This window comes from Rhinatrema bivittatum, chromosome 2 (genome assembly GCF_901001135.1).
Source record: "Rhinatrema bivittatum chromosome 2, aRhiBiv1.1, whole genome shotgun sequence".
Classification (NCBI taxonomy): domain Eukaryota; kingdom Metazoa; phylum Chordata; class Amphibia; order Gymnophiona; family Rhinatrematidae; genus Rhinatrema; species Rhinatrema bivittatum.
In genome coordinates, this window is record NC_042616.1 from 326,377,875 (window position 1) to 326,405,776 (window position 27,902).

General features: G+C 42.4%; 1 protein-coding gene across 5 annotated transcripts in view; it reads left to right on the forward strand.

Annotated features, from left to right (window-relative positions):
* Window positions 1–27,902, forward strand: part of DPY19L1 (dpy-19 like C-mannosyltransferase 1) — a 414,496-nt gene that overhangs the window by 269,285 nt on the left and 117,309 nt on the right. For 4 of the 5 annotated variants that reach the window (XM_029589768.1, XM_029589771.1, XM_029589770.1 and 1 more), the window contains 2 exons: window positions 2,395–2,419; window positions 14,605–14,724. In XM_029589768.1, the coding sequence (XP_029445628.1) occupies window positions 2,395–2,419; window positions 14,605–14,724 (145 nt within the window). The remainder of the gene's footprint in view (window positions 1–2,394; window positions 2,420–14,604; window positions 14,725–27,902) is intronic. The other variant, XM_029589772.1, reaches the window with a different exon arrangement.

The window sequence follows — 27,902 nt, forward strand, 5'->3', positions numbered from 1 at the left end:
TATATATATGTCATTGAGTGGGCATTTCTTTACTGACAGTTGTCCTCAAATGATTGGTGTTCCTGTTGGATGTTGTCTCTAGGGTGGTGTTTACATTACTGACAGTTGTTGTCATGTGACCTCTTTTTGGCGCCATTTGTATCGCAGTACAAGGGTATTTAAACTGTTTTTTGTGCCGTTCCCATTTTGATGTATCATATGGTGGTGAAAATACGCATTATGCGGTAAGTTTTATAGATTAAAAACTTATGTATGCAGTTTTTTGGAATCATAGTGAACACCTCATTATGCATTTAATACTCAAATGTTTTTACTTATTGAATTCCTCTTTTATATTGTAAAATTTAAAGAAATTATAACATATATACCTCTTCCTGTAGATCTCCAGTAGGCTTTTGATTAATATAATCCTTGCTGGTGCTCTGCTCTCATGTTGTGCTTTAAAATAATGTAACACTTTATTTCTAATTTAGATGTGTGGTCCCTCCTGACGCAGTTTTCAACAAAATACAGTCCATATCGGGACCTGTGTAACTTATGTTTAAATCTGATTATCTGATGATACATCTGAGAGATCCCTAAATTATTTATGATTAATAAACCCAAGGATTTGGACAACTAGAAGCGTTCTTTGCATTACTTTGTTCTTTTTGTGAAATATTTTGAGTTGGGCTTTCACCTGTGTTTTGTTTTTCTTGACTTTTTTGAACAGCATTTTGTATGATATCAGTCCTTTTTCGGACAATATATGCACTGTTGAGGAATATAGATATATCTCATTTTTATGTTTATTATGATATGCAAAGCTAGTCATATTTCAAAGTTATCTGGGTAGGTTTACCCAGATAAATTTATTTGGGTATATTCAGTGGGACATTATCCTGCAGAATATCTCTGATATCTTATCCATGTAACTTTAACCAGATGAGTTATCCCTTTAAGGGTTTTTTAAATATTGGCCTCATGGTATCCAGTACTTGATTAAGAAGCTTGAATGTATTGTGTGTTTTTTCTGAAGTGTCAATCTTAAGTAAATCAAGACATTATAAATGCCAACTGACCCCCTCCACCCAACAGTGCACCTCACTGATCTTCAAACCCCCTAATGACCTCCAGCGGACCAAAAGAAAGGCCTCAGAAGCATATGTGAGCTAGAGCTGGGTTCCATCAATTGAACTACAGCTGTGTTTTCGTAAGCACAGCAGGCTTAAATAAACACTGAAGCTGTTAAACAATCAACTCAGCAGCACCTGCATTTACTGAACAAACAGTTTGGATTAACCACAATTGCTGGTGAAGGAATCACTAACTCCTGCACAGAAGCTGTTTTTACACTGTTCTCACCTAAACATTTTCTTCTGAGTTGGGTAGGAGAATGACTGTAGGAGAATAATGAGTGGGAAGGGTTAGGGGAATTTAGTGGGTGAGGAACTAATAGAGAGTGGTTGAGGGCATTAGGGGTGTGGGGACCAAATGAGTGTTAGTGTATTGAGGGCACTAGGGGAGTTCTTGGTTGGCTGGTGTTATTAGGGGATACGTTTAGTGGGTTTGGGGGTTAGGGGATTGTGGCATTCAGTGGTAGATTAATAGGTATATAGGCTTAGGAGATGGGGGTTCATAGGCGAGTAGGGTACTAGATTCGGTGGGAGGGCTAGAGTTGGGGTAAGTTAGAGAGAGTGAAATTTCAGACTCATTGCTCAGAGTCCACAACATGGGAATCTCAGGTCTGAGAGTGGGTTTTTTTTTTTTTGTTTTTTTTTAAACTTCCATTTACTTTCCCATAGAAGTAGATGGAAGTTAAAACTTAGCTTCACTTCCAATGGTTGAAGTAAAATTTAAAAAAAAATATGAAGTAAGAAAGTGTTCTAACTGTTGGTGCACTTTACTCATCTGGAAGTAATTACATATGCTGACTGTTACATTGCATTTGCATGGAAAGTACACTAAAATTAGCTCATGTATTTACTTCCTGTTAGTGCACATTGTTTATGCTAAAACCTATATTACATCAATAAATAATTTTTAGTGCATAGAAATGTGCACTAAACCAGAAGTAAAGTGGTGCATTTAGATTAGTAAATTTATTACACTGACCCAATTAGACACCAGTTTATTTTAGAAGGCAGTCTGCCTTACTAAGTCATTGATTCATCAGATATGATCTTATGTTTCATTATTACATTAAATTCACCTTTGTATAATTATTTCCTTAAAAGATTTGGTTTTATACCTTTTATTAAGATAGTCCAACTGTTTTATTTTCTTATTTTAGATTCCATATATTCTGTGACTCTTCTTTATGCTGCACCATGAACAATGTTTTTCTGTGAAAGTAGCTATACAATTCTTGTCCTATTCAAAAATAGAATTGTGTATTTTTCCTTCTCATTTCAGAAGAGAACAATCCAGTGATGGAGAGGTAAAGCTTGACACGTTTCCTTTCCTATGTTCTTTAATCCTTGAAACTACACTGTTAGTCCATATGTGTTTTTCAGTCTGTTAGCCCATGTTCTCTCTTAGCATCATTCTAGTTTTCAGTATGTGATGATAGCATGATCAGTAGTTCCAAGTTATCAAATATATTCTGTGATCATAAATAGTGGGACAATTGTATGTCATTAAGTGGAGTAAGCAAGAATATACTATATTAATGGATTTAAAGTTGTAATATTAACAAAATGATGCATATAGTTTAGTAGTGAGATGGAGGCTACCTGTTTTTTTGCTGCAAGTGTCATGTTTGAGTACATGCCTGTTGGTTGAAGGTTATATGGGTACACCTGGTGCCCAATGCTCTTAATTCACAGACATCAAATCTTATGTCTGGAGACTAGAGTGGCAGAACTGGTGCAGATAGAAATATATAGAAAAAACCTTCGGGGACATAAAGTGGTCCCCTTTTTCACTCTGGCAGCCCCTATGCTGCTTTGGAGCAGCAAGATCACCTGAAAGGTTTGATCCTGTAGTTAGGACCTACCCTTCAGAAAATGAGTTATTCTCTCATACTGTATGCGTTTCCAGAGGTGTCTTTGTGCATGAGGGAAGGAATAGAACTGTTGTTATTTGCAACTCAGTTATTAGAAATGTAGATATTTGGGTAGGTGGTGGGTATGAGGATCTCTTGGTAGCTTTCCTTTTGGTGCAAAGGTGGTGGACCAGGATTGTAGAGAGGATTTAGGTGCTAGATAGGATTTTAGAGAGTACTGGAGAGGAGCTGATTGTTGTGGTACATGAGGGTACTAATGACATAAAAAGGTGAAGGAGAGAGGTTCTAGAAGCTAAATTTAGGTTTTAGGTAGTAGACCGGAATCCAGAACCTCCAAAGTAGCATTCTCAGAAATGCTCCCAGTTCCACATGCAGGACCCTGAAGACAGGCGGAGTCTCAATGTGTAGATGAGACAATGGTGCGGTGAAGAAATTTTTAGATTTGTTAAGCACTAGGCAACATTTTAGAAAACAGGGCGACTTTTTTCTGATAGGATGGACATCACTTTAACCAGGATGTTTAACCAAGAGTAGGCGTAAGGAATTTCTAGCTTTACGTCAGCAAATTGTCTCAATGGGTTTTGAATTTCTATTACGTTTTCCATGCAGGTGTGAGTTAAAGAAAGGAGAGCAAATTTATATATTTTATCAAGTTGATCAATTACAACAGTTTGTTGATGCACAGAAAATCAACATAACGGTAATGGATATTCCTATAGCAGAATCCTCTCCTACAAGTGTCACATAGATCAAGTTATGGCAATGATGGGCATAAATAATAGAACATTTGAAGTATAGAAATTGGAAATTATATTTTCAATACTTTAATCTCCTGAGTTTTCATTCTTAAATACAAACCTCCTATGTTTCTTTAATTATATATTGCTCTTATAGGACTTGATTACAGATTTAATGCTTTTTAAAATCTATGATATAGGAATAAAATGTAGTTTCCTTTTTTTGTTTCATAAGGTAATTTAGTATTTAGTATGTTGTACTGAATATCTGAATGTCTTATTTTCTTTTTATTTCTACATCTATAGATGGATTGAATTGTTAAAGTTAATTGTGATATTAGTTAATTTTTGCTTGTAAATTGGATTGAAAATGAGAAATAAAGAATTCAAAAAAAAAAAAAAAGGTGAAGGAGAGAGGTTCTAGAAGCTAAATTTAGGTTTTAGGTAGTAGACCGGAATCCAGAACCTCCAAAGTAGCATTCTCAGAAATGCTCCCAGTTCCACATGCAGGACCCTGAAGACAGGCGGAGTCTCAATGTGTAGATGAGACAATGGTGCGGTGAAGAAATTTTTAGATTTGTTAAGCACTAGGCAACATTTTAGAAAACAGGGCGACTTTTTTCTGATAGGATGGACATCACTTTAACCAGGATGGAACCATGCTGCGGGCGCTATCATTCAACAAGGCAATAAATCAACTTTTAAACTAGGTATTGGGGAAAAGTTGACAGTCGCTCAGGAGTGCTTGGTTCAGAGAGAGGTGGTATATAAGGATGTTGTCAAAACAGGAAAGTTAAAATATCCTGATAGAAAGCTTTTGGTAAGGGCTAAGGGCTCTAAATACACAGGAGACAAATACGGATGATTCCAAATTACTACGTCAAAACAGAAGCAGAAACACCTGACTAATCAACTCAAGAAAATCAAAAAACAAGGGGAAAAGTTACAGAGTTTAAAGACTCTACAAAAAATTACCTTAAATTTTAAGGGTTAAAAAAAACTGGCAAGTGAATGAAAACAAAAGTGTATACTGCTGATACCACTTGAGGCCCATTGTGTGGCTAGAGGCGGTGGATGTAAATTACAATACATGATCTTTTTCTGATGCCATGTTTGATATATTTAAGGTAATTTTTTGTAGAGTCTTTAAACTCTGTAACTTTTCCCCTTGTTTTTTTTTATTTTCTTGAGTTGATTCCAAATTACTTGCATAAATTACTAATAATCAGATTGTGAAGTTTAAATAAAAAGCATACTTTTCATATTTTGTATACAAATGCCAGAAGTCTAAAGAGATGGGTGAGTTATAATGTATGGCACTAACTTCTGTGTACAAACTGTATCGAAGTGACAGGATAGACCAAATTGGTGGAGGAACAGCATTATATGTTAAGGATGGCATAGTATCAAGCAGAATAAAAGTTCTGCAGGAAACAAACTGTACCCTGGAATCTATATGGATAGAAAATTCATGTATTATGGGGATGTCTGGCCAGAATGAAGTAACAGAAAGTATTAGAAAGGCTAATAAAATTGGCAACACAATAATGTGAGATTTCAATTACCCCCATATTTATTGAGTAAATATCATATCAGGATGTGCTTGGGAGGAAAAGGTATTGGATGATATTAATGACTGCTGCATGGAGCAGATGATCTTGGAACAGACAAGAGAGAGAGATCTACTTTAGATCTCTCTCCCATTGACACATAGGACCTGGTGCAAGGAGTGTAACCGCTTGGCAAAGTGATCATAATGCAATCAAATTTGGCATAATGTCCAGAGGGAGGATATCAAGTAAAACTATTGCAGTAGCATTTAACTTAATGTGGAAATTAGTTAGAAAAAAGTCTAATGGAGCAGGTGCGAGAATCAAGTTTGCATGAGGCATGGAGAATGTAAAAATAACATCTTGGAAGGCCAGATAAAATGGAACATTTGGAAGGCCAGATGATAATGGAACATTTGCTTTCAGTTTTTATTTTATTTTCCCTGGCAGTTTTTATTGTAATCAACCAAATGGCAGAAAATTATTCCTTCCCCCTCCCCCCTATGATTTTCTATAAAGATTGATAACTTACTATGGAAAATAAAATAAAAACTGAAAATGAAGGTATCTATGAATGCACTAAAAAAGATCAAGGAAAGATTAAACGACTGTCAACATTAATTGGCCATAGGCTCTCTAAATTGAACAAACCCTGCACAGTTTGGATTGCAAGAAAGCCCATGCTTTCTGTCTAGAGTGGGCTGAAGCCCTTAGAAAGTCCACCTTGCTTCTTGTTTCTTTTGACTAGAATAAGCCTGGGCTTGTTATAGCCGAAAATTCTCTAACTGGATGGTAGATCACATCTCTTTTTGTTATGCCTATGTAGATTTAACATTGGATTGGCATGACAAGCCTCATAATGTCAGAAACATGGCAGCGTTATTTACCCATTTAAGATCTACTTCTGTTGAGATCTGCAAGGTTGTGATCTGGACTTTAGTCTACATATTCACATTCATTTGTTTAGATGTTAGCCCTTAATGTGACAGTAGTTTTGGTCATTCTATCCTTCAGGCTCTCTTTGAGGGTTAGAACCAATTCTATCCATCTTAGGGCCCATTTTTTTATTACATTGGGTGGCCTTCCTGTTAAAAAAAAAAAAAAAAAAGGCAAAAATGGATGGGATAGCCCCTCAAAAATGTTATACCTGTTGGTGATAATTTTTTTTCCCTTTTATTTTTTTGGAAGGTAACTCTTAACTAGGAATTTCCACAAGTAACTCATTAATCCTGCTTGTCAATGGAAAAAACTATTGTCCTTACCTGTTTTTTGGGACAGGATTCTATGTAGACAGGATAATGAACCTCACATATCCTCCCTCCTCCCCTTTTGCAGTTGATTGACAATATTATTTCATGCCGCAGTAGCTGCTACACAGTCTAGAAGACTGTTCTGGGCTCTAAGAGAACTAGCTCTACAATGGTGCTGTCTGATGACATCACCCACGTGTGATTCACTCTTTTTTCTTCTGTGTATGGAGAAGAACTACTGTAAGCCCTCTGTTTTCTTTTCATACTTCCCTGTTACACTCATTATTTTCCCTCTGCCATTGCATTTCTAATATCTGTTCCTGTCTTTTTATTTGTCTATGTTCCTCTGAGAACCATGGGACAATTTTATTTCCTCTGCACTCAGGCAGGCTAATCTCCACAAATGGATCGTGCACCTCTACCAGCAGATACAGACAGAGTAAAAGCTGACATCACGGATATATAGTTCTGCCCCTACATCAGCCCACCAGTATTCTCCCAGGACAAGTAGAATGGTAGTCCTCACAGATGGGTAACATCATCAAATGGAGCCTGGCACGGAATACTTTTGTCAAAGTTTCTAGAAACTTTGACTAGCACACTGAACATGCCCAGCATGCCACTATCCCGCAGCCATGCAGGGTCCCCCTTCAGTCACCTTTTTTTCCGCAGTGCAGTTGCCGCGCGGGTGTTTGGAGCTCTTCACCTTCTTTCCTAAAACGAAAGAAATTATTCTTTTTTCACTGGTACTTTCCCACTCCGGGGTCCCCCTTCAGAAGTCTGTTCCTCCGGCAATTGGTAAGTAAGATTTTCGAGTTGTGGTCTGTTTCCGAGCGACTGCACCTCCGGTGGCCGCCGGCCACCAACTGTCTTTTTTTCAAAGAGCACCGGCTTCTGGAAGTGCCCCCAGTGTCTGCTGACTATGTCCATTATGGACCCGCATGATGTTTGCGTCCTCTGCCTGTGGCCTTCCCATGATGTTAGTCGGTATCCCATTTGTGGTCAGATGACACCCAAAGGGCACGGAGGACCGCCTGCTCAACCACGTGGACCAACTCCTCCCGATATTCAGGCGTAGTGAGCGCCTATGAGGGAGGAGAAGGAGGATGGGGCGTAACCGGGGATAAGATGGAGTACTTGTTTGGTTCCCGACAGTCGGCTACATCGACTCCAGCCCCGTGGATGTCAAGCCAGGGTGATCATTCTGACCCAGGGCCGTCGCCTCGGTGTCCCGCCGCAATGAAAAAGGCATGGGGGATTGTCGGGCCAATCCAAGACCTCGGGATAGCCTTCCTCGGCACCGGAGAAAAGACCAGGCCGAGCACCGAGGTAAGCACTGACACCGGCACTAATGGTTGTCTCCGCACAGTGCCAGCATCAATATCAGAGGGGCACTGGCCTCAGCTGACCCCCCTCCGAAGCATCCCCGAGGCGAGGAGGCCCCGTCCTCCTCCACGCCCGGGAGCCCAGGGCGTTCCCACCAATTCCGGTGTAGGGCACCGAGCCTCCGTGGACCTCCGGAGGCCCCGGTTACGCCCCATCTGCCTTCTCCTCCCTCATAGGCACTCACTACGCCTGAATATTGGGAGGAGTTGGTCTACATGGTCGAGCAGGTGGTTCTCAAGGCCCTTCGGGGCCTTGAGCAACCTCCAGTGCCGGCCCCCATATCGGCACCAGAGCCAGTACCCTTGATGTTGGCACTTCTACTGGAGCGTCTGGACGTAGCTGCTCTGTGCCTTGCTGATGCAGCCGGTGTCCGGAGGTTCTTCGATGCCCTGTCCACAACCGGTTCCCCCCTCCGATACCATCCCGATTCCGAGGACCTCGGAGGAGTATGCAGCTCTGCTCCTGCCACTGAGGGCAGCGCTGTTGGTGCTTAAGTCCGGTCTCGGGCCGTCAGGTGCCCCGGAGCCTCCAGGTCCACCAAGGCCCTCAATGCCCGCACGGCCAGCACCGAAGCCCTTTGACAGGTTTTCGATGCCGGTACCCCGGAACCCAGGTTTTGGCCTCCATCCTCGACCCAAACGGGTCGTTGGTGAGGAGGAAACCCCTTACAATCCATGGGGTGATGATTCCTCCAAGGTTTCCTTGGATGATCTCCATTTTGAGCCTTCACCTCCGGACGAGAGGCGCCGTTCACCCCCGGAGGACTTGTCCTTCACCAGTTTTGTTCGGGCGATGGCGAAGGCCATGCCTTTTCAGCTGCTGATTGAAGAGGACACCCGCCATAAAATGTTGGAAGTCCTCCAATTCATCGATGTCCTGAAGGAGGTGGTGGCTGTCCCAGTGCAAGAGGTTCTCCTTGAGCTCCTCTAACATTATGGGAGCACCCAGGCTCCATCACTCCAGTCAACCAGAAGACTAACGCCATTTATTTAGTGCAACAGGCCCTGGAGGTTCCAGAAAAGCCAGCTCCCGCACCAGTCCGTGGTAGTGGAGTCTGCTCTGAAGAAGGCCAAAAGGGCCCGTACTCACTCTTCTGCTCCTCCAGGGAAGGATCAAAGGACCTTGAATGCCCTAGGCCACAAAATCTTGCAGGGGGTGATGCTTATTGCCCAGATAGCGGTGTATCAATTGTACATGAATCAGTACAACCATAACCTCTGGAAGCAAGTCCACGAGCTTGCTGAAGGTCTCCCGCAGCAGTTCCAAGAGGGCTTGGAATCCATAGTGCAGAAAGGATTTGAGGTCGGCAAGCACAAAGTCGGGTAGATTTTTAAAAATTGCGCGATCGCGTACTTTTGTTTGCACACCAGGCGCAAACAAAAGTACGCTGGATTTTATAAGATACGCGCGTAGCCGCGCGTATCTTATAAAATCCGGTGTCGGCGCGCGCATGGGGGTGCACATTTGTGCAACCTGCGGCGCTGAGCCCAGCGCACGCTGCCTGTTCCCTCCAAGGCCGCTCCGATTTCGGAGCAGCCTCGGAGGGAACTTTCCTTCGCCTTCCCCTTCCTTCCCCTACCTAACCCCCCCCCCCCCCCCCCCCGGCCCTATCTAAACACCCCCCTTACCTTTGTTTCACGATTTACGCCTGCCGAAAGCAGACGTAAATCAGCGCGCGCCGGCCGGCTGCCCCGCTCCGTGTTCCGGTCCCGGGGGTTGGTCCGGAGACTGCGGCCACGCCTCCGGAACGCCCCCGGCCCGAAACCACGCCCGCGTCGCCGCCCCCAAAATGCCGCATCACGCCCCCGAAACGCTGCGTCATTCGGAAACGCCCCCGACACGCCCCTTTTAAAAAGCCCCGTGACTTATGCGCGTCCCGGGGCTCTGCGTGCGCCGGCGGCCTATGCAAAATAGGCTTGCCGGCGCGGGAGGGCCCTGCGCGCGTAAATCCGGGAGGATTTACACGCGCAGGGGTTTTAAAATCCGCCCCAGTGTGAACAGCTTATGACGTCTTTGAGATAGCAGCAAGGGTATTGGCGGCCGGTATTAACGCCCGGCGCTGGGCCTGACTTAAGGCCTCCGACCTCCGCCCTGAAGTCCAGGAGAAGCTGGCCGACCTCCCATGCACAGGTGAAAACCTGTTCAGAGACAAGGTCCGGGACACGGTGGCCCAACTAAAGGACCACCACGAAACCCTGCGACAATTGTCCACCAGCACCTCGGACCCCCTCTTCAGTGACCCGTCGGGTGCTGTGTCAAGATACTATACTCTGACATCTTGAGCTTGCACGACTTTGGCTACCCCAAAAGGCTATCCATGCCAGCAGCGGGTGCCTCGGGCCCAGCCCGTACCTCAGCCCGGCCCTGCGGCAAGATTTTGACTGGCGCAATGAGAGCAGCAGCCTGACTCCAGTGCCCACAGGTCCTGACCCATTGGTTGGGGGTTGGCTATGCCTGTTTGCAAATTGCTGGATCCCCATCACAACCAACCGATGGGTGTTAATCATAGTGAAACGGGGCTACCGCCTGAATTTTCTCAGATTTCCATCAGACTCCCCTCCCTCACCGGGAGCATGGGACAAACCCTCAAGTTGGAATTCTTGGCCCTGTTGTGGGCAAAAGCCGTCTAACCGGTTCCCCGCGTCCAGCAGGGCCAGGAGTTCTACTCCAGGTACTTTCTCATTCCAAAGAGAACAGGCGGCCTCCGTCCCATCCTCAAACCTTCAATCCTTAAACAAGTTCCTGAGGTGAAAACAGTTCAAAAAGATCTTATTGGGCACCTTAATTCTCCTTCTTCAACAGGGGGACTGGCTCTGCTCTCTCGATTTGCAGAGTGCCTACGCCCACATTGCTATATTTCTGCCTCATCAGAAATTCCTGCTCTTCATGGCCTTGCCTCTGCACCCTGGGTATTCACCAAGTGCTTGGCGGTGGTGGGAGCACATCTTCGCTGCAAGGGAGCGCATGTGTTCCATATTTGGACAACTGGCTCATCAGGAGTTCCACAAGGGAAGGAACCCTTTGGGCCCTGCATTCGACAGTTGGAATGCTCCAGTCACTGGGGTTTCTTATCAATTGTCTAAAATCCCAGCTGACGCTGTCCCAACGGCTCAGCGTTATTGGATTGGACCTGGGCACCACATTAGCCAGGGCATTCCTCCCCAGCGATCGTGTGGCAACCCTGGCGGGGTTGGCCCGGTCTATTCGCCATCAACGGATGGCCTCCACCATCTTGATTTTACAGCTGCTTGGCCACATGGCGGCGTCAGTTCACATCACCCTGATGGCTCGCCTGGCCATGAGAATGACGCAGTGGACCTTGTGTTCCCAGTGGCACCAGGCCTCTCAGGAATACTCCGCCCTGGTCTTGTTAACCGAGCCACTCCAGGACTCCCTCGCCTGGTGGGCCAAGAAGCCAACCTGAGCAAGGGACTTACGTTTCAGCCCTCTCCTGCTCAGGTGATCCTTACCACTGATGCTTCCAACATCAGCTGGGGTGCACATGTAAACGGCCTCTGCACACCTGGTGTGTGGTGGAGGCCCGAGGCAAGATGCCAAATAAATTTCTTGGAACTCTGGGCGATGTGGTATGCCCTCTATGCATTACAAATCCTTGTCCCACAAGGTTATCTTGATCATATAGACAACCAAGTGGCCATGTGGTACGTGAACAAACGGGGGCACAGGTTCCTACCTACTCTGTCAGGAAGCAGTACAAATTTGGGCCTGGGCCTTGTCCCAGGCCATGCTTCCGTGAACAGTATACCTGGCAGGGACGTAGAATGTGGTGGCGGACCGCCTCAGTCGGACATTCCATCCCCACGAGTGGTCCCTCAACCCCTCCGTGGTGAACAAGATCTTCCACAGGTGGGATTGGCCAGAGGTGGATCTCTTCGCATCCCCTCAGAACCACAGAGTGAGTCACTTCTACTCCCTGTACAGGGAGGACAGAGAACCAGCCGTGGATGCCTTCACCCAATCCTGGAGTGCGAGTCTTCTATACTCATATCCTCTGATTCCGTTCATAGGCAAGACCCTCGTGAAGCTCCAACAGGATTGAGGCTTCATGACCCACATTGGCCGCGACAGGTCTGATTTCCGATCCTGTGCACCCTGTCAGTCCAGGAGCCCATACGCCTGGGCAACTCTCCTGACCTCATTTAGACGACTGGTTGATTTGGGCTAAGACTCTGGAAGAGAGACATCTGGTGACCTGCAAGGTGATTTCCATGTTCCAGGAACTTCGTTGGGTGGTGAACCTAGCCAAAAGCAATCTTTAACCATCTCAATTGTTGGAGTATCTGGGTGTATGTTTCAACAAGAAGCAGGGCAGAGTTTTTCTTACGGAAGCTCATATTCTAAAGTGGATGGCGCAGGCGCATCTCTTAGTGATCACTATACGCTCGACAGCATAGTCCTATCTACAGGTGCTTGGATTGATGGCGATAACCCTGGAAGTAGTACTGTGGGCGAGGGCGCATCTGTGTCCATTTCAGCGTTCCCTGCTGTCTCGATGGAACTTGCAGTTTCTGGACTATTCGATTCAGCTCTACCTGCCAATGGAAGGCCACTCTCATCTCTAGTGGTGGTTGCAAGTGGCAGTCTCCCTGATGTTGCTGGACTGGTTGGTACTAATGACAGATGCGCGCCTCCAAGGTTGCAGAGCTCACTGTCAAGAGTGAATGGCACAAGAGTGCTGGAATACAGAGGAGTCTCTCTGGAACATCAATCGGTTGTAAGCCTGGGTAGTCTGGTTGGTGTGCTTACATTTCAGCTGCAGGGTCGAGCAGTCTGAGTAATGTTGGACAACGCAACAACAGTAGCTTATATCAATCAACAGGGAGGAACCAAGAGCCAACAAGTATCCCAAGAGACAGACCAACTTATGGAATGGGCAGAAGTGCATCTTCAGGAGATTTTCTCAGCAGGGAGATTCTGGTCCCAGGAGAATGGGTAATATCGGATGAGGCATTCCAACTGATAGTGGATCTCTGGGTTCTTCCTTTTATAGACCTGCTGGTGACTTCTCGCAGTGCAAAAATTCCTCGATTCTTCAGTCGCAGGAGAGATCTGAAGTCCTTAAGGATCAATGCATTCATGCACGCCTGACCGGAAGGCAAGCTGCTGTGTATGCCTTTTCCACGTGGCCCCTATTGGGAAGAATAGTTTGAAGGATCGAAGGCCACAGCGGGATGGTGCTTTCTGCATGGTCAGAAATTACTTTGTATGTTCATTCTAGTGGTATCTGGTTTGTCTTTCCGATGGCTGATATATCTGTACATCTAATGGAGTTTTCAATGAAAGATGTAATCCTTGCCAGAAATGATGAGGTGATTGTGTTTTCCTGAAAACTTATTCAGAGCAGACGAGTTAACATGCCCTCCCAATTACAGGTGAATTTTTAATGGAATTATACATGTAAATGTAACATACTTGTATAGCAATTTTCAAAAGCCATTTACTTGCTTAAGTGAACTTAACACGAGTAAAACCTATTGACAATTCAATGGCATGTTCAGTATTGTATAATTTTCAAAAGCCCACTTACACAGGTCAAGTGCATCTACACATGTAAAACCCTATTTTAAGCATGAAGGATGAAAATAGTGATATGTATGAAAAAGAGAAGTTGTGAAAATACTTTTAGCTTTTCTTCTATGATTTTTATATGCCTGAACTTCTGGCAGATCATAAGAAAAGCACCACAAATTTCTTGGATCTATAAGTATCTACTTTTTTCTTCATACTCTTTCCCGACATTGACATCAGCAGTTGGTACATGCTCAGTGGGGTATCTCCACTCTTATTCCAGAATTCTGAATGCAAACTTGTATATCATCTGATCATCCTAAATTTCCTTGGCTGGGGTTTTTTTTTTTTCAACCTTTGCCCAATGTAGTAGAATTATACCCTAAACATTTAAATTGTTAGCAAGGATATTTATGAAAATACTATTTATTTTTATAGAGAAAATAGTTCTTTTAGTTAGGAATATCTAATGTTTTGTACTTAAGTATTTCTTTTTTTAAAATTGAGGTACTATGAATAGTGATGAAGAGATCATCGTGTATAGTTTATGGCTTAGAATTATTAAATGTTTTTTCTAATTTTTTTTCACAATTACATTGTATTTACTTTTGCATGATAAAAAAATACAAGTTAAACCTGAAAGAAATTGGAAAGTATTCAAAAGACATAACCTTAAGAACAGTTTCCTTTTATTTGGCTGTCCTTGGCATTCTGTAGTAGAAATGAATTGCATATCACATTTCAATTCAGACCAGTTTTAATTTCTACTATAGAAGCCTGAATAGCAAAGGAAGCATATTACATTTTATCTTGAGAGGAAGGACATGGAATGTAGGACTGGGTAGAAGAATTCAAAGAATTATAGAAAATGTATATTTATCATAGGGTTTGGACTCTGCCAAATACAGTTAAGTCTCACTCTGCCAAATACAGTTAAGTCTCACTCTGCCAAATCACTCTGCCAAATCAGATAAGTCTCACTTTGCCATGGTTTCCATCATGATCTTGCCATGATCTTATGTGAATTTGCTGTGGATATCAATTTTGTTGGGATTTTTTAAATGTAAAATATAATGTGGTTTATGGGCTAACTTTAAATTTAAATCTTGTATGAAAATAAATGGAAACTTTAGTTCCTTCTCCTTTTTTGTTTCTTTTTTTTGCAGCTAATATACCATGTTTTACAGCTGGTAGCATATACTGTACTTGGTGTTTTAATTATGAGATTGAAGCTTTTTCTGACACCACATATGTGCGTTATGGCTTCCTTGATATGCTCAAAACAGGTAAAGCATTGCACCTTGTTCTGTATCATCATAGTTTTTACAGAGTTTTACACTATCATATCACTTTGCAGTGCATTCTACTACTGCTAATTTGTTAATCAACAAAAAGTTATTAGTTTAACCTAAACATAAAATAAATGAACTAAAAAAGGTGACTTTCAAATTATGCACAGAAGTGTAAAATCTGCAGGTTCTTTTTACCCACAGACTTTGCATCTGTTTTCAAAGGGAAAACTTTCCCGGCCTGAGCTGAGCAGATGTCGGTTTGAATTTTGTCCATTAAGTGGATTGGATAAAAACTGCCACCAAAGGGAGAGTGCTTATTCATCACTCGTGCGATATGTGCCTGGATATTTGAATGGCTGTCTCACTAATAGGGTTTTTGGGCATAGCTATTTCCACCAGCAGATCGACATCTACTGATCTCCATCTCTAGTTACTTTGTTGCCCATTTTACTCTGTACTTTGCCTGCTTTTATATTTGATATATCAATGAATTTGACTATTTAATTACCCCTGATGCAGAAAGATATTCCAAAACATGGCCATGGTATGTTATGTATTCTATTTATTTGCATTGATTTGTGTATATTTTTATCAGACTGTTTAAAAATTAGTTGTTAATTATTTGTATCTCCTTTACTGCCAATCTTTTATATATATATATTTATTTATTTATTTATATTTTTTTTTTGGGCCTTTTGTCTTCAGTTCACATTTTTGGGTGAATTTCCCTTGTTCTTTGCTGCCTTGGCAGCCCCTAAACCAAACTTTACAGTTCTACCAAAAACAGAATGGCAAAATCAAAAGCCAAGAAGCCTATGGTTTCTGGAAAGAAACATAAGAATTGCCTTGTTGGGTCAGACCAAGGTCCAAAGAGCCCAAATACCCTGTCTCCAACAGTGGCCAATCCAGATCACAAGTACCTTGCAGATCTTATTTAGTAGATCTAATTCCTCTTATTCACTCCTAGGGATAGTGCTAGCTTTCTTTAGTCTACCTGGCTGCTAATGTGTTCTTAAGGACTTTTCCTCCAAGAACTTGTCCAAACTTCTTTTAAACTCTGCTGTACTAGTTACCCTTCTATGGTAGGATTGAAAGCTTGCAAGTGTGGGCATTCTATGTCCATTACTGACACTCATTCCATTTGCTGTTGCTGCCTGTGTGCAGATCACAATGCTCACAACTGTCTCAGTTGTGACTATATGTCCCTCAGGATGTAGTAATACTATGTTTGGAAGATGAAGGCTCTTCGGGAAAATTCCAAAACCTCGATATGAGAGCAGGCAATAGAACCGCTCCTCCTCAAGGCATCTTTGGACTTTCAGCGCCAAAAGAAGCTGAGACAGGATTTGATTTCCTTTCTCTCCCAAAGTTAGGGAAGGTTTCCACCATGTGGTGTCGGCCACTGGATCTAACCACAATTTAAGGGTTGAGTGAGATGCTCAAGTCCATGATGCCTGATAAGGAGCCAAGAAGAGCGCTTAAGAGGAGCGAAGATTCTGTGCCAGAGCCTTTTCCCTCGACTCCCAAGAAACCAGTGCTGTCTCCTTGAGACTCCACCAGAGGACACCCTTCCTTGACTCACTGATGGGAAATTGCTTCTTTGGCCCAGGTAGCCTCATCATTTCTGGTGCAGAAGATCGATATGGCTCTTTCTGAACCCAATACTGGCCCGAGCACCATCCGTCTCTTTGGTATAGACCATGCACTCCAGGACATAGTTCTCTTCTCACCATGAGTCCCTTGGGCACCATCGGTATTGTCAGAGCGGAGCTTTTCAATGTGCAAGGACAAGCATCTTTCTACTAAGGATAGAGCATCGGCACAGAGAGTAGTTCTACATTTGCCATGACTAAACTTGACTCACAATGGCACTTACGGTGCAAAGTGCATCAGATCCCACCTTTATTGCATTTTTTAGCTCCTATTTGGCTCTGCCAGCAACCATCAGTAAAGATGAGTCTTACTGGGTGTCCAAAAATATGTTTCTCCTCCAACTCCAGTGCAAAGGGTTACTTAGCCAGTGGGAGCCCAGCTATTGGAATTGGTAAAGAATGTCTTTGCTTCTTAAAGTCCTGAAGACAAGAGGGAAATTGGAGCCTTTCATGTCCAGGATGGAGGAATTTTTCCACAAAGTAGGGACCTGCAGAGCTTGCAAAAGGCTCATTCTTTGCCTCAATGATTTCTTCCAGTAGGTGTAAGCCCCTGTCCTGTTATGATGATTCACTTCCTCCAGAGGTATTCCTTCCAGTTGTTTCCCCCTTCAGATCAACATTGGTCTCCTCAGTCTCTTTCATTATCCTTGGGATCTTGGTTAAGAATCTCTTAGTGGCCAGGTAAAGAAGAATCTAGGATAATTCCATCAGATCTCCTGCCAGAACTCCTCAGCATACAACTCCTTCAGAAAATTTCAACTGCTCTTGCTTTTTAGATAAGCTGGTGAAGACGTTATCCATCAATGTCTGGAAGGAGCAGGATGCCGAAGAAATCTAAAATTAAAATAAATATTCCTCTCAAAATACATTAAAAAAAACAAAATGATAAAAAAGCTATTTTTTCTTACATAGTTGACCAATATGAAACTGTTATTAATGGATGTTTATACGCAAGATTCTGGTAAGTGGGTACAAGCAGTCAACTATTTTATATATAGAATTTTACATTAGAAACCAGTTTCTGACTAATAATATGTTGTTATAAAGAAGACGAGGCCTGATATGGCCTACCAGCAGATGCTAGCACTTTTAGCAGATTTTGGCATTTTTAGGGTAGATTTGGAGGGCAGTGGTAAAAAAAATTGAGAAATCAGTGAAAAGACAAGATGGGGAGAGGGGGACGCAACTTAGTGATGAGTTGTATAAGTGAAATGTATATGTTCATCTACACAAAGTAGAATAATCGCAAAGGACATATTGGAAGGGCTAATTTGGTTTTTATTTGCTATCATATACTATATTACTACAATACAAAAATCTGAGAACCGGATGTTTCTGGGTTATTGTAATTTCTTCAACCTCTGATAAACCCTGTGTCCATTCCAGTATGTATCTTCCTCAAGGATCTGCAAATCAGGATGTGAGAAGCTCTGATATCATGTCTTCTGGTAGCCAGAAAGATTGATTTGAAATATAGAGTCCAGGCCTCAGCAGATTTGATGTAGTCCAAGTAGAGTATTATTCTGAGCTGCAGTCAGCATTGAAGAGGACAAATGCACATTGGGAACACGCGTCCTGGAAAGGCTCCAAAGACAGATGTGTATGAAAGATCTCCCAGGTATTCATGCTTAGCACTAAGGTTGCAGCTCACCAGTTGTTCATGGTGCAGTTAGAGCAATAGACTGCGAACCCAGGATTAAAATTCCACTGTTGCTCCTCAGGACCTTGGGCAATTCACTTTACCCTCCATTGCCTTATATACAAACTTAAAGGTGAATTTTCAAAAAGTTGAGCATGTAAAATAGCAAGTGCTCGCTTATCTCCTATTTTATAAATCCAAACATACAATTGTAAGTAAGCATGTGCGAGCAAAATTACAAGTGTAAAAAATGTTTGTGTCCTGGTGGGCCAACATTTTATACATATAGGCCTAGATACATCATTTTGCTATAAATGTAACAAAAATAGCACCTGCGATTTAAAAAAAAAAAAAAAGGGGGAGGGGGGCCGTGGTTAGGCTAATTTTCCTGGTACCACATTGCATAGGTATTTTTTCTCAACACACGTTAAATTTATCTTGCCCGCATTATTTTCACATCGCGAGCTGAGAAGTCCTTCCCACTCTGCGTTTCCAACCGAACAGGATTTATCGCAATTTGTGGTTTGAGCTGCTAGCTAAAGAGAGAGACACTCTGTACAGGCTCACAAAAAAGTAAACTATTTATACCACTGTAAGAGGAGTTACTAGAGTAGATTTACATATATTTTACATCGTGCATGTGCACGATATAAAATACATGAACATAAGTGCACGTGCTTCTATATAAGTGTATAGGGGCGCACATGTTTTAAAGTTATCCTCTAAGATTATAAGCCCTCTGGAGATAGGGAAATACCTCCAATACCTGAATATGATCTGCTTTGAAGTGTCTGAAAGATGGAATATACAGTAAATTAAACAAATAGTGTGTGCAAAAGCTAACCTTTGATGGAATCATTGGACCCTGAGCATGCAAAATTCTGCCAGACCATGGAGGATCTTGAGTATAGGGAGCATCTCATCTGCTCCATGTATGAAGCTTTCTCTATAGAAGTAAGGAGACATGCGGGGCTGTGAACAAGTGGTCTCTGTAAATAAGTACATGACTACCTGGTGGATGTGCCCTGTATGGGAGAAAAGATGCAAGAGACGATGGTTATAATTAAGGAACATCAATATACATGGCAGTTGCTGTCTGTAGCGGCAAGAAACCAGCCAGCTTCTGCCAGATGGCAGTACTTCACCTACAGATATCCATTTTTCCAGACACCCCTTCTGGCCTTTTCATCATCATAGAGCTCCTCCTACTCTGCTGCAGCAGCTGCCTGCTAAAGGTTGGCAGAGGGAGATGCATTCAGCCTAGCCTTGGCATTAGTTTTCAGTGTCTCTGAGGCCAACCTCCTCCAGTGAGGGTATGGATCCCATTCTTCTGAAGTGGATCCACATCATCAAGGACGATAGAATTGTAAAAATGTGGAATATGGCTTCTGCTTGTGCTTCTCTCGACACCCCCCCCCCCCCCCAATGCAACAGAAGTTGGTCTTCAGTTACTTGTGTTTGTACTTTTTCCAACTCAATTTTCAATGGAAAAGTGACGGAAAAGTCTGCTGGTAAAAAGTACCTGCATACCTTAAAATTCTGAATACAGTTTGAAAGTTGCCCTCTGCTATTATAAGATCCTTTTATTTACAGGTACTTTGTACCCTCAGATCAGCAAACTGATTTTCACAGTTTCCCTTTGAAAATGGGGGCCAGTGAGGGTACTTTAAAGCAGGTACAAATTTGCATGGGTATTTTAAAATTAAATCCCCATGCGTACTTTCCTTCTCTGACCTAATCCTGTTCCCTATTTCCCGATGAGTAAAAGTATATTTATTATGAAACAGCATACATATTTTTGCTTGTACTAGGTGGGGGTCAAATTTCTAAAAACATTTTTACTAGGTAAGCACAGGTTTACCCATATTAAAAACAATTTTCAAAAGTCTTGAAATTTGCCTTCTTTTACCATAAACTCTTCTGAATAAAAAGCATCACTTTTCCTTAGATTTTTGATACAATTTATTCAAGATATGTAGTTTTTGTATCGTAGTAATATAGTATATGATAGCAAATAAAGCCCAAATTAACCCTTCAATATGTCCTGTTGCAATTATTCTACTTTGTGTAGATGAACATAAATATTTCCCATATGCAACTCATCACTAAGTCCCATCCCCTTCTCCCCATCTTGTCTTTTCACTGATCACTCCATTTGTTCACCACTGCCCTCCAAATCTGCCCTAAGAATGCCAAAATCTGCCAAAAGTGCTGGCATCTGCTGGTAGGCCATATCAGGCCTTGTCTTCTTTAAAACAACATATTATTAGTCAGAAACCGGTATCTAATGTAAAATTCTAAATATAAAATAGTTGACTGATTGTACCCACTTACCAGAGTCTTCGTATATACATTCATTAATAAATTCCTTTTGGTCAAATGAGCTGCCAGTGAAAAGGGAAACTCATCAGTCAAATTTTTACCATTTTGGTTTTTTATGTATTTTGGAGAGGAATATTTAATTTAATTTTGGATTTATTTGGAAAGTCTAAAGTACTTCAAGGACAACTGAAAAAATCTGAGTCCTGAATTTGAAAGTTTTATACATTTCATACTATGCTATGGAAGTCTTTTATTACAATAACTTGGAAGGAGGTTACATGATGTGACCTTGTAGGATGGATATGGCTTTGCATTACTCTGAGACCTGTCAGCCCATCCACAGCCATTCTATCCTTTTCTTGATGAATTCTTGCTTAAAACTTCTCTAACATATACTGCCCTTTTTTGAACGGATGGGTTCATTGGGGGGGAAAAAAGGTCAGGATAATGTCAAGAAAGTCATTCCAGAAAGGTAAAAAGGATGACAAGCCTAAAGATCCTGAATCTAAAATGGCAGATGATGGCGCTGATAATTCTACTCCTCGTTAAGAGACAGCAGTAATGGAGGTAGCTGAAACAATGGCAAAAATGTTGGAAGATAAGTTTTGAAAACATTTATAGGAAACTGGTTACGTTCTGAAGTTTGAGAAATTTGGGCAGAAAGTAACCTAAAATCTGCTTTATTTTATAATTCCTGGCCAAGTTGAAAAGGGAAGATTATATTTTTCAATCATTAATGGAGGCATCTGAATTTGTATGGAAAATTGTCACTTTCGCCATACTCAGCTTAATAATGCTTCTTTATTAATGATCAACTGCCAGGCAATGATAATCCCATGTTCTGGGCAGAAATACTATCCACTAGGATTTAATCTGATAGGGTGTGATCCAATACCTTGTTAGCATTTTATTTTGACTGATTTTTTTGAATCATCTTTAATGCATATAGTTTTGTGAAGCAAGGCTACCTGACATTTCACATTTCAGTTTTTCGTTAACTGAACAGAATATACCATTTTAGATATTGAACATTTACTCCTGTTTCTTTGCAGTAGATTGTGTGAAAGGATTGATCATATTGAACATTGTTTTTACACATATTTGATTGACTCCTTGATTATATTAGGTGGGGATTTGAAGAGTATTGTTGATACTGAGCTAGACAAATGAATATGTGTGAAAAGTAGAATACAGTGAAAGGTATTCCATAACTGTGTAACATAATAAACTTAGAGGAAAACTTTAAAAGAACTAGGCATAGCCACATTTATGTGTGTATATGGGGCCGCACAGAAGTACCTCATATTTTATTCTTTGCATGCATACGTCTGTGCAGATTATAAAATACACATATCTTTCACAGAAAACACATGCACATATACGGTAATAGGTATTCGCACAAATGTTTGCATGTAAGTAACTTCATGTGACTATTTACACAAATAGCTATTGTATGTGCTCAAACTTCTGGGGCTGGCTCATTCCAAGATGCCCCTCTTGGCAAGGCAGCCAAACCACTATCAGAGACATACATATGCTGGCATCCCTGGTGATAAATGATAAACACCAGCTCTTCCATATCCAGAAGGTCAGACGGCATAATCGATGAATGAGGCAGGCCTGGAGGAACCAGCAGGCCTGGTTTATCAACTGGCTTCCTTCCCCTGAAGGGTAAGTAAAATGTGGGAACTAGGAAGGTGGATGGGGAGAGGGGTGTGTGGATATTAGGAGGCATTTAGGGGGACAGTTGGGGTGTGGTAGGGTGGGTTAGGGCGGTCGAGGTGTTGAAGTGTGGGTCGGGAGTGTTAGGAGGCAAATGTGGGTGGGGTTGGGAACATTGGGGAAATTTAGTGGGGATGGGTTGTGGATACTAAGGGGCAAGTAAGGCTGTGGAGGGTGGGTCATGGGGCAATTAGGATATGAGGGTATGGGTAGGCAGAGTTAGAGGATATTTGGGATGGGAGGATTGCGACAGTGAAGGCAAGAGGTGGCCATTGTGAGCTTCTGGTAGGGTAAGTGTCAATAGGGAATATATGGATGCTGAATTTGTTTTATATTATGTTAATCATATGACCTGCGTACATGTGTAGCAAATGTACAGACCTGAAAGTCTTTAATAAAAGATTGGGGGAAAAAGGAACAATGATAGACAATGGTCCTAAGTATAGAACAGGTCCAAGAAAGGAAAATATCCTCAGAGATATGGGTCTAGTTTTATTACTGACCCCTGTTGCAGAGCTGAACAGTATCTATGTTGCAGAAGGGAGACAATTGGGCCGATATTACTTGTAAACTTGCATCCCAAAGCTGTGTAATATTTGTTGTCCCAGATTCATCCCTTTCAAATGATAATACATCAGAATGGGGTTGTTTGAAAGATTGCATTGGCCTTCTAAATCCCTCCTGAAATGGGGGTATGTTGGCTGTTCTACATTTGTCCCTCTTGTGCTTTAATGTTTGGCCAGGTGGACATCACATATAGCTGCCCACAGGGAGAGCAAAGAGCCATGAAATAGACTGAAGGTTTCAAATGAAAACATGGCAGCATTCCTTTCTTGAGGTAACTAATTTAGCTATATTGAACTAACAGCTCTGTATTACTATTTATCTGTGTAGATTGAGTACCTCAAGAAGAAGAGCTGAGATAAATGAAGGGGGAGTGGCTGGACCAGCTGCATGCCTAGCAGGAGGAACATGGAGACAATTTATAAAATAACCGAGGACATGTCAACAAGGTCTGTGGATTTCCTGCTTCCAACACTGCTCCCACTATTGCCCTGCAACTCTACTAGACTCTGTCTCTGCCTACAGCATCAAGAAGCCCTGATGCAAGCTACTTCTACCTTGCCTGTTCCCTGGGTCTTGGGCAGTAATATCATGAAGCAGAACTTGTTATGTACTCTTAAGCCTAGTATTGAACTCAAGAGAGTGTTAAATCCTACATTTTATAATCTAATCAAGTAAACAATGCCTCCCATTCAACAAACACCCATAGACTAGTGGCAACATCCTGGCCCTTGACAGCTTGCAACCTAAGGCATACCCCAACATAAAGCACCTTGACACTGAGCTTTCTTCCAAGCCCTAATCACTAGCTAAGTATTATATTGTCAAAGACAGCTTTTCAGAGCCTCCTGTATCTCAGGGAACCTATCTATGATCATGCCACCTGCTAAAGAACACGATATCCAACTGCTAGAAGCACTTACCATTGCTTCCACCACTCCCACCAATGCTTTTATGATGATGCCCATCACACCCTGGAGCACACAAGCTGATGGATTGAAACGCACACCTTTAGCTTTCTTCATAGAAAACATCCAACTCATCGGAGGAGGAGATGGAGAAAAAAAGGAGACAAGCTCCTGGACTCTCCAGCTGCTATAGTATTTGTGCCCGCCGCTGGAGAAGAGTAGCCCCCCTCTGGCACCATCACCAGAAGTGGTCCCTGCAGCAGCACAGCAGCCAATTCTCCCCCTTTCCCATGGAAGGCCCTGGGCCAACAGCCAGACCATCCTTCTCGCCTTCCTCACATTCTGCCCTGGAACTTTGGAATGTTGGTCCTGAGGCTACCCAGCCAGTGCTTTGTGAGGGAGGCGCAACATCACTGGTGACTTTTTACCAGAGTCAGCACTGTACCCCCATGGCTGCAGAGGCTACTTCAATGGCTGTAGCACCTGCTTCAGTCCAGGAGACAGGGTTTCAGGCAACTATGGGCCACACTGTGCTGAGGATAACAGAGAAAATGAGCAGAGTTAGAGCTGATCTCAGAAGACTTGTGGAGGTGGTAGAGCCACTACCCCAGGCTGAAGAGGACTTCTCAGTAGCTCTTGAATTTATGGCCATGAGGCCACTGCTACACCTCCCAGCTTCCTAGGCCATGCAGGATCTGGCCTCCCAAAGTTCCTGGTCAGTTTTCTAATATAAATAACATTTTGTACTCCTTTCCAAATGTTATTGTTGTTTTAGTTTTTAATGGCTTTATTATTAATATTTTATAACAGTTTATTATTCTTAAAATTTCTGTGTGTCTCTTTTATTTGATGCAACTTTTGGTTGATTTCCACCCCCAGTAAAGGCCCTTGCAGGATACCCAATTGCAATCAAACTCTTACCCATTCACTGCCATGCATGTAGTTAGCCATGCAGGTCTGTATAGTAATCTCTATCCTCCTCTTATCCACCCTTACAGCTGTCTCTGTATACTGCAATTTATACTTGGCTGCCCTGAATGATCCTCCTTTAGTGGGCACTACACTTCAGAGATTTTAGTCAAAATTTCCCTCCTAGCTTCTCAAACAGCCAAAGTGAGTACAGCCTAGCCACAAGAATAGGTAGAGTCAGTAGAGAGAAACTTCTTGTATGTTTCCCCAGTGCAAAAATGCTGTATGTCATGACTAACAATACACATTGATGGCAACATTTTCAAACGCCGATACACATAAAAAAACAAGGACGTATGGGTGTGGCCGGGCTGTGGGGATTTTAAAAGTGCCCCGGACACACCCGTATCTCCTTGTATGCGCCGAAGACCAATTGGAAGCAAAAGTGGTGGGCCAGGGTGGGGTCTGGGTGGGAGCTATTAGTCCCTGTCTCGGGGAAGCTCGCATCGGCAGCCAGCCGGCGCACAAAACTTACTTCACATCGGAAGATGAAGTAAGTTTTCAAACAAAAAAAATTCTAATAGGGGTGGTTAGGGGGCAGGGACAAGAGGGGAGGGAAAAGGGGAGAAAGAATAGATAGGGGGATAGAGAAGTTCCCTCCCAGTCCGCTTCTTAATTGGAGCAGACTGGGAGGGAACTGGAAATGGGCCGATCATGTCGTCGTGTTTTTTTTTTTTTTTTTTAAATCATCCCCCTTTGGGTTCACGAGTCGCAACCCACCCGCATATGCGCACAGCTTTTAAAATCTACCTCTTAGTGGCCATATCAGGTATAGCACATCTTTCAGCAGAGAACAGGTGTCATATAGATGCCAGGTAGGAGCGCCATTTACCTACTGTGCTTTTACCTTCTGTTTTTCATTCTACTTTTATTGCACACTGCATTTTCCACTCAGCACTCTGTATTGCTGCTGCTTTTCCCAATCTACCGCTGGCAATGAGAAACCTGCACTGTTAAGAGATTAAGAACATAAGAAAATAAGAACTTAAGAAATTGCCATGCTGGGTCAGACCAAGGGTCTATCAAGCCCAGCATCTTGTTTCCAACAGAGGCCAAACCAGGCCACAAAAACCTGGCAATTACCCAAACACTAAGAAGGCCCCATGCTATTGATACAATTAATAGCAGTGGCTATTCCCTAAGTAAACTTGATCAATAGCCGTTAATGGACTTCTCCTCCAAGAACTTATCCAAACCTTTTTTGAACCCAGCTACACTAACTGCACTAACTACCTTCTCTGGCAACAAATTCCAGAGTTTTATTGTGCGTTGAGTGAAAAAGAATTTTCTCCGATTAGTCTTAAATGTGTTACTTGCTAACTTCATGGAATGCCCCCTAGTCCTTCTATTATTCGAAAGTGTAAATAACCAAGTCACATCTACTCATTCAAGACCTCTCATGATCTTAAAGACCTCTATCATATCCTCCCTCAGCCGTCTCTTCTCCAAGCTGAACAGCCCTAACCTCTTCAGCCTTTCCTCATAGGGGAGTTGTTCCATCCCCTTTATCATTTTGGTTGCCCTTCTCTGTACCTTCTCCATCGCAACTATATCTTTTATGAGATGCGGCAACCAGAATTGTACACAGTACACGATGAGTGAGGTAATCAGATTTGCAAATGGTACAAAATTATTCAAAGTAGTTAAATCTAAAGCAGATTGGGATAAATTGCAGGAGGACCTTGAGAGACTGGAAAATTGGGCATCCAAATGGCAGATGAAATTTAATGTGGATAAGTGCAAGGTGATGCATATAGGGAAAAATAATCCATGCTGTAGTTACACGATATTAGGCTTCATATTAGGAGCTATTACCCAGGAAAGAGATCTAGGCGTCACAGAGGTTAATACATTGACATTGTCTGTTCAGTGTGCTGCGGCAGTCAAAAAAGCAAACAGAATGTTAGGAATTATTAGGAAGGGAATGGTGAAAAAAAGGAAAATGTCATAATGCCTCTGTAATGCACCATGATGAGACCGCACCTTGAGTACTGTGTACAGTTCTGGTCACTGCATCTCAAAAAAGATATAGTTGCACTGGAGACAGTACAGAGAAGGGCAACCAAAATGATTAAAGGGATGGAACAGCACCCCTATGAGGAAAGGCTAAAGAGGTTTGGGCTGTTCAGCTTGGAGAAGATGCGGCTGAGGGGGCAAATGGTAGAGGTCTTTAAAATCATGAGAGGTCTAGAACAGGTAGATTTGAATCGGTTATTTACACTTTCGGAAAATAGAAGGAATAGGGCTCCTCCATGAAGTTAGCAAGTAGTACTTTTAAAATAAATCAGAGAACATTCTTTTTCACTCAACGCACAATTAAGCTCTGGAATTTGTTGCCAGAGGATGTGGTTTGTGCAGTTAGTGTAACTGGATTTAAAAAAGGTTTGCATATGTTCTTGGAGGAGAAGACCATTAACTGCTATTAATTAAATTGACGTAGGGTTTAGCCTCTGCTATTACTGACATCGGTAGCATGGGATCTACTTAGTGTTTGGGTACTTGCCAGGTACTTGTAGCCTGGATTGGCCACTGTTGGAAACAGGATGCTGGGCTTGATAGACCCTTGATCTCACCCAGTAAGGCAATTTCTTATGTTATGTTATTATGACGATTCACCTTCCCACAGGACAACAACGCAGTATTGAATATAGCCATCTATCTTACAGTTAGCCGGCTAACTTTAGGATAGGTCTTTAGCCCAACCACACTTAGCCAGATACGTTAGCTGAAGTTAGCCAAATAACTTAGGACCAGATTCATTAAGGCTTTTCTCCCATTTTGCAGCTATGGGAAAAAACCCTTAGTGAATCAGATGCTTATCTGGCTAACCTAACTAAATACCGCAATGTGCGTCGCAAATGTACATTTTTGAAATGTATTCAAAGGGGAGGAGTTGGGGAGGAGCTTGGATGGGATCAATGAAAATGAGGGGCATTAATGTAGCGTTCGATAACGTATCGCATGTTTTTAACGCCAGAAATGACAGCTTTTTTCCTAGCGTTAAGCTGTGCGATATGCCTGAACTGTGATTTCGAGATAAATATCGTGAATCCTATTTTGGGCATTTTTGGAGAGAGGATTTGAGTAGAGAGAGAGCCTCTGGAGTAGCACACATGATTGTCATTTATATATACCACTATAGGAGGGTCATCAATTAACTCAAGGTGAGGTTTTGGGGTCAGTTTTACATGCACAGTGAGACGTACGAATAGCACAGTAGACGTCTGTGAAGATTTGACATGATTTTGAGAGAGGAAAGTCACACAAAGATGAGATTTCTACAAGGTTCTCTCTCCCTAGCTTGATGGACTCTACCAGGGCACTATCAAGCTAGGGCAAGAGATCATGGTAGAAATTGCATCTTTATGTGACTTTCCTCTCTCAAAATCACGTCAA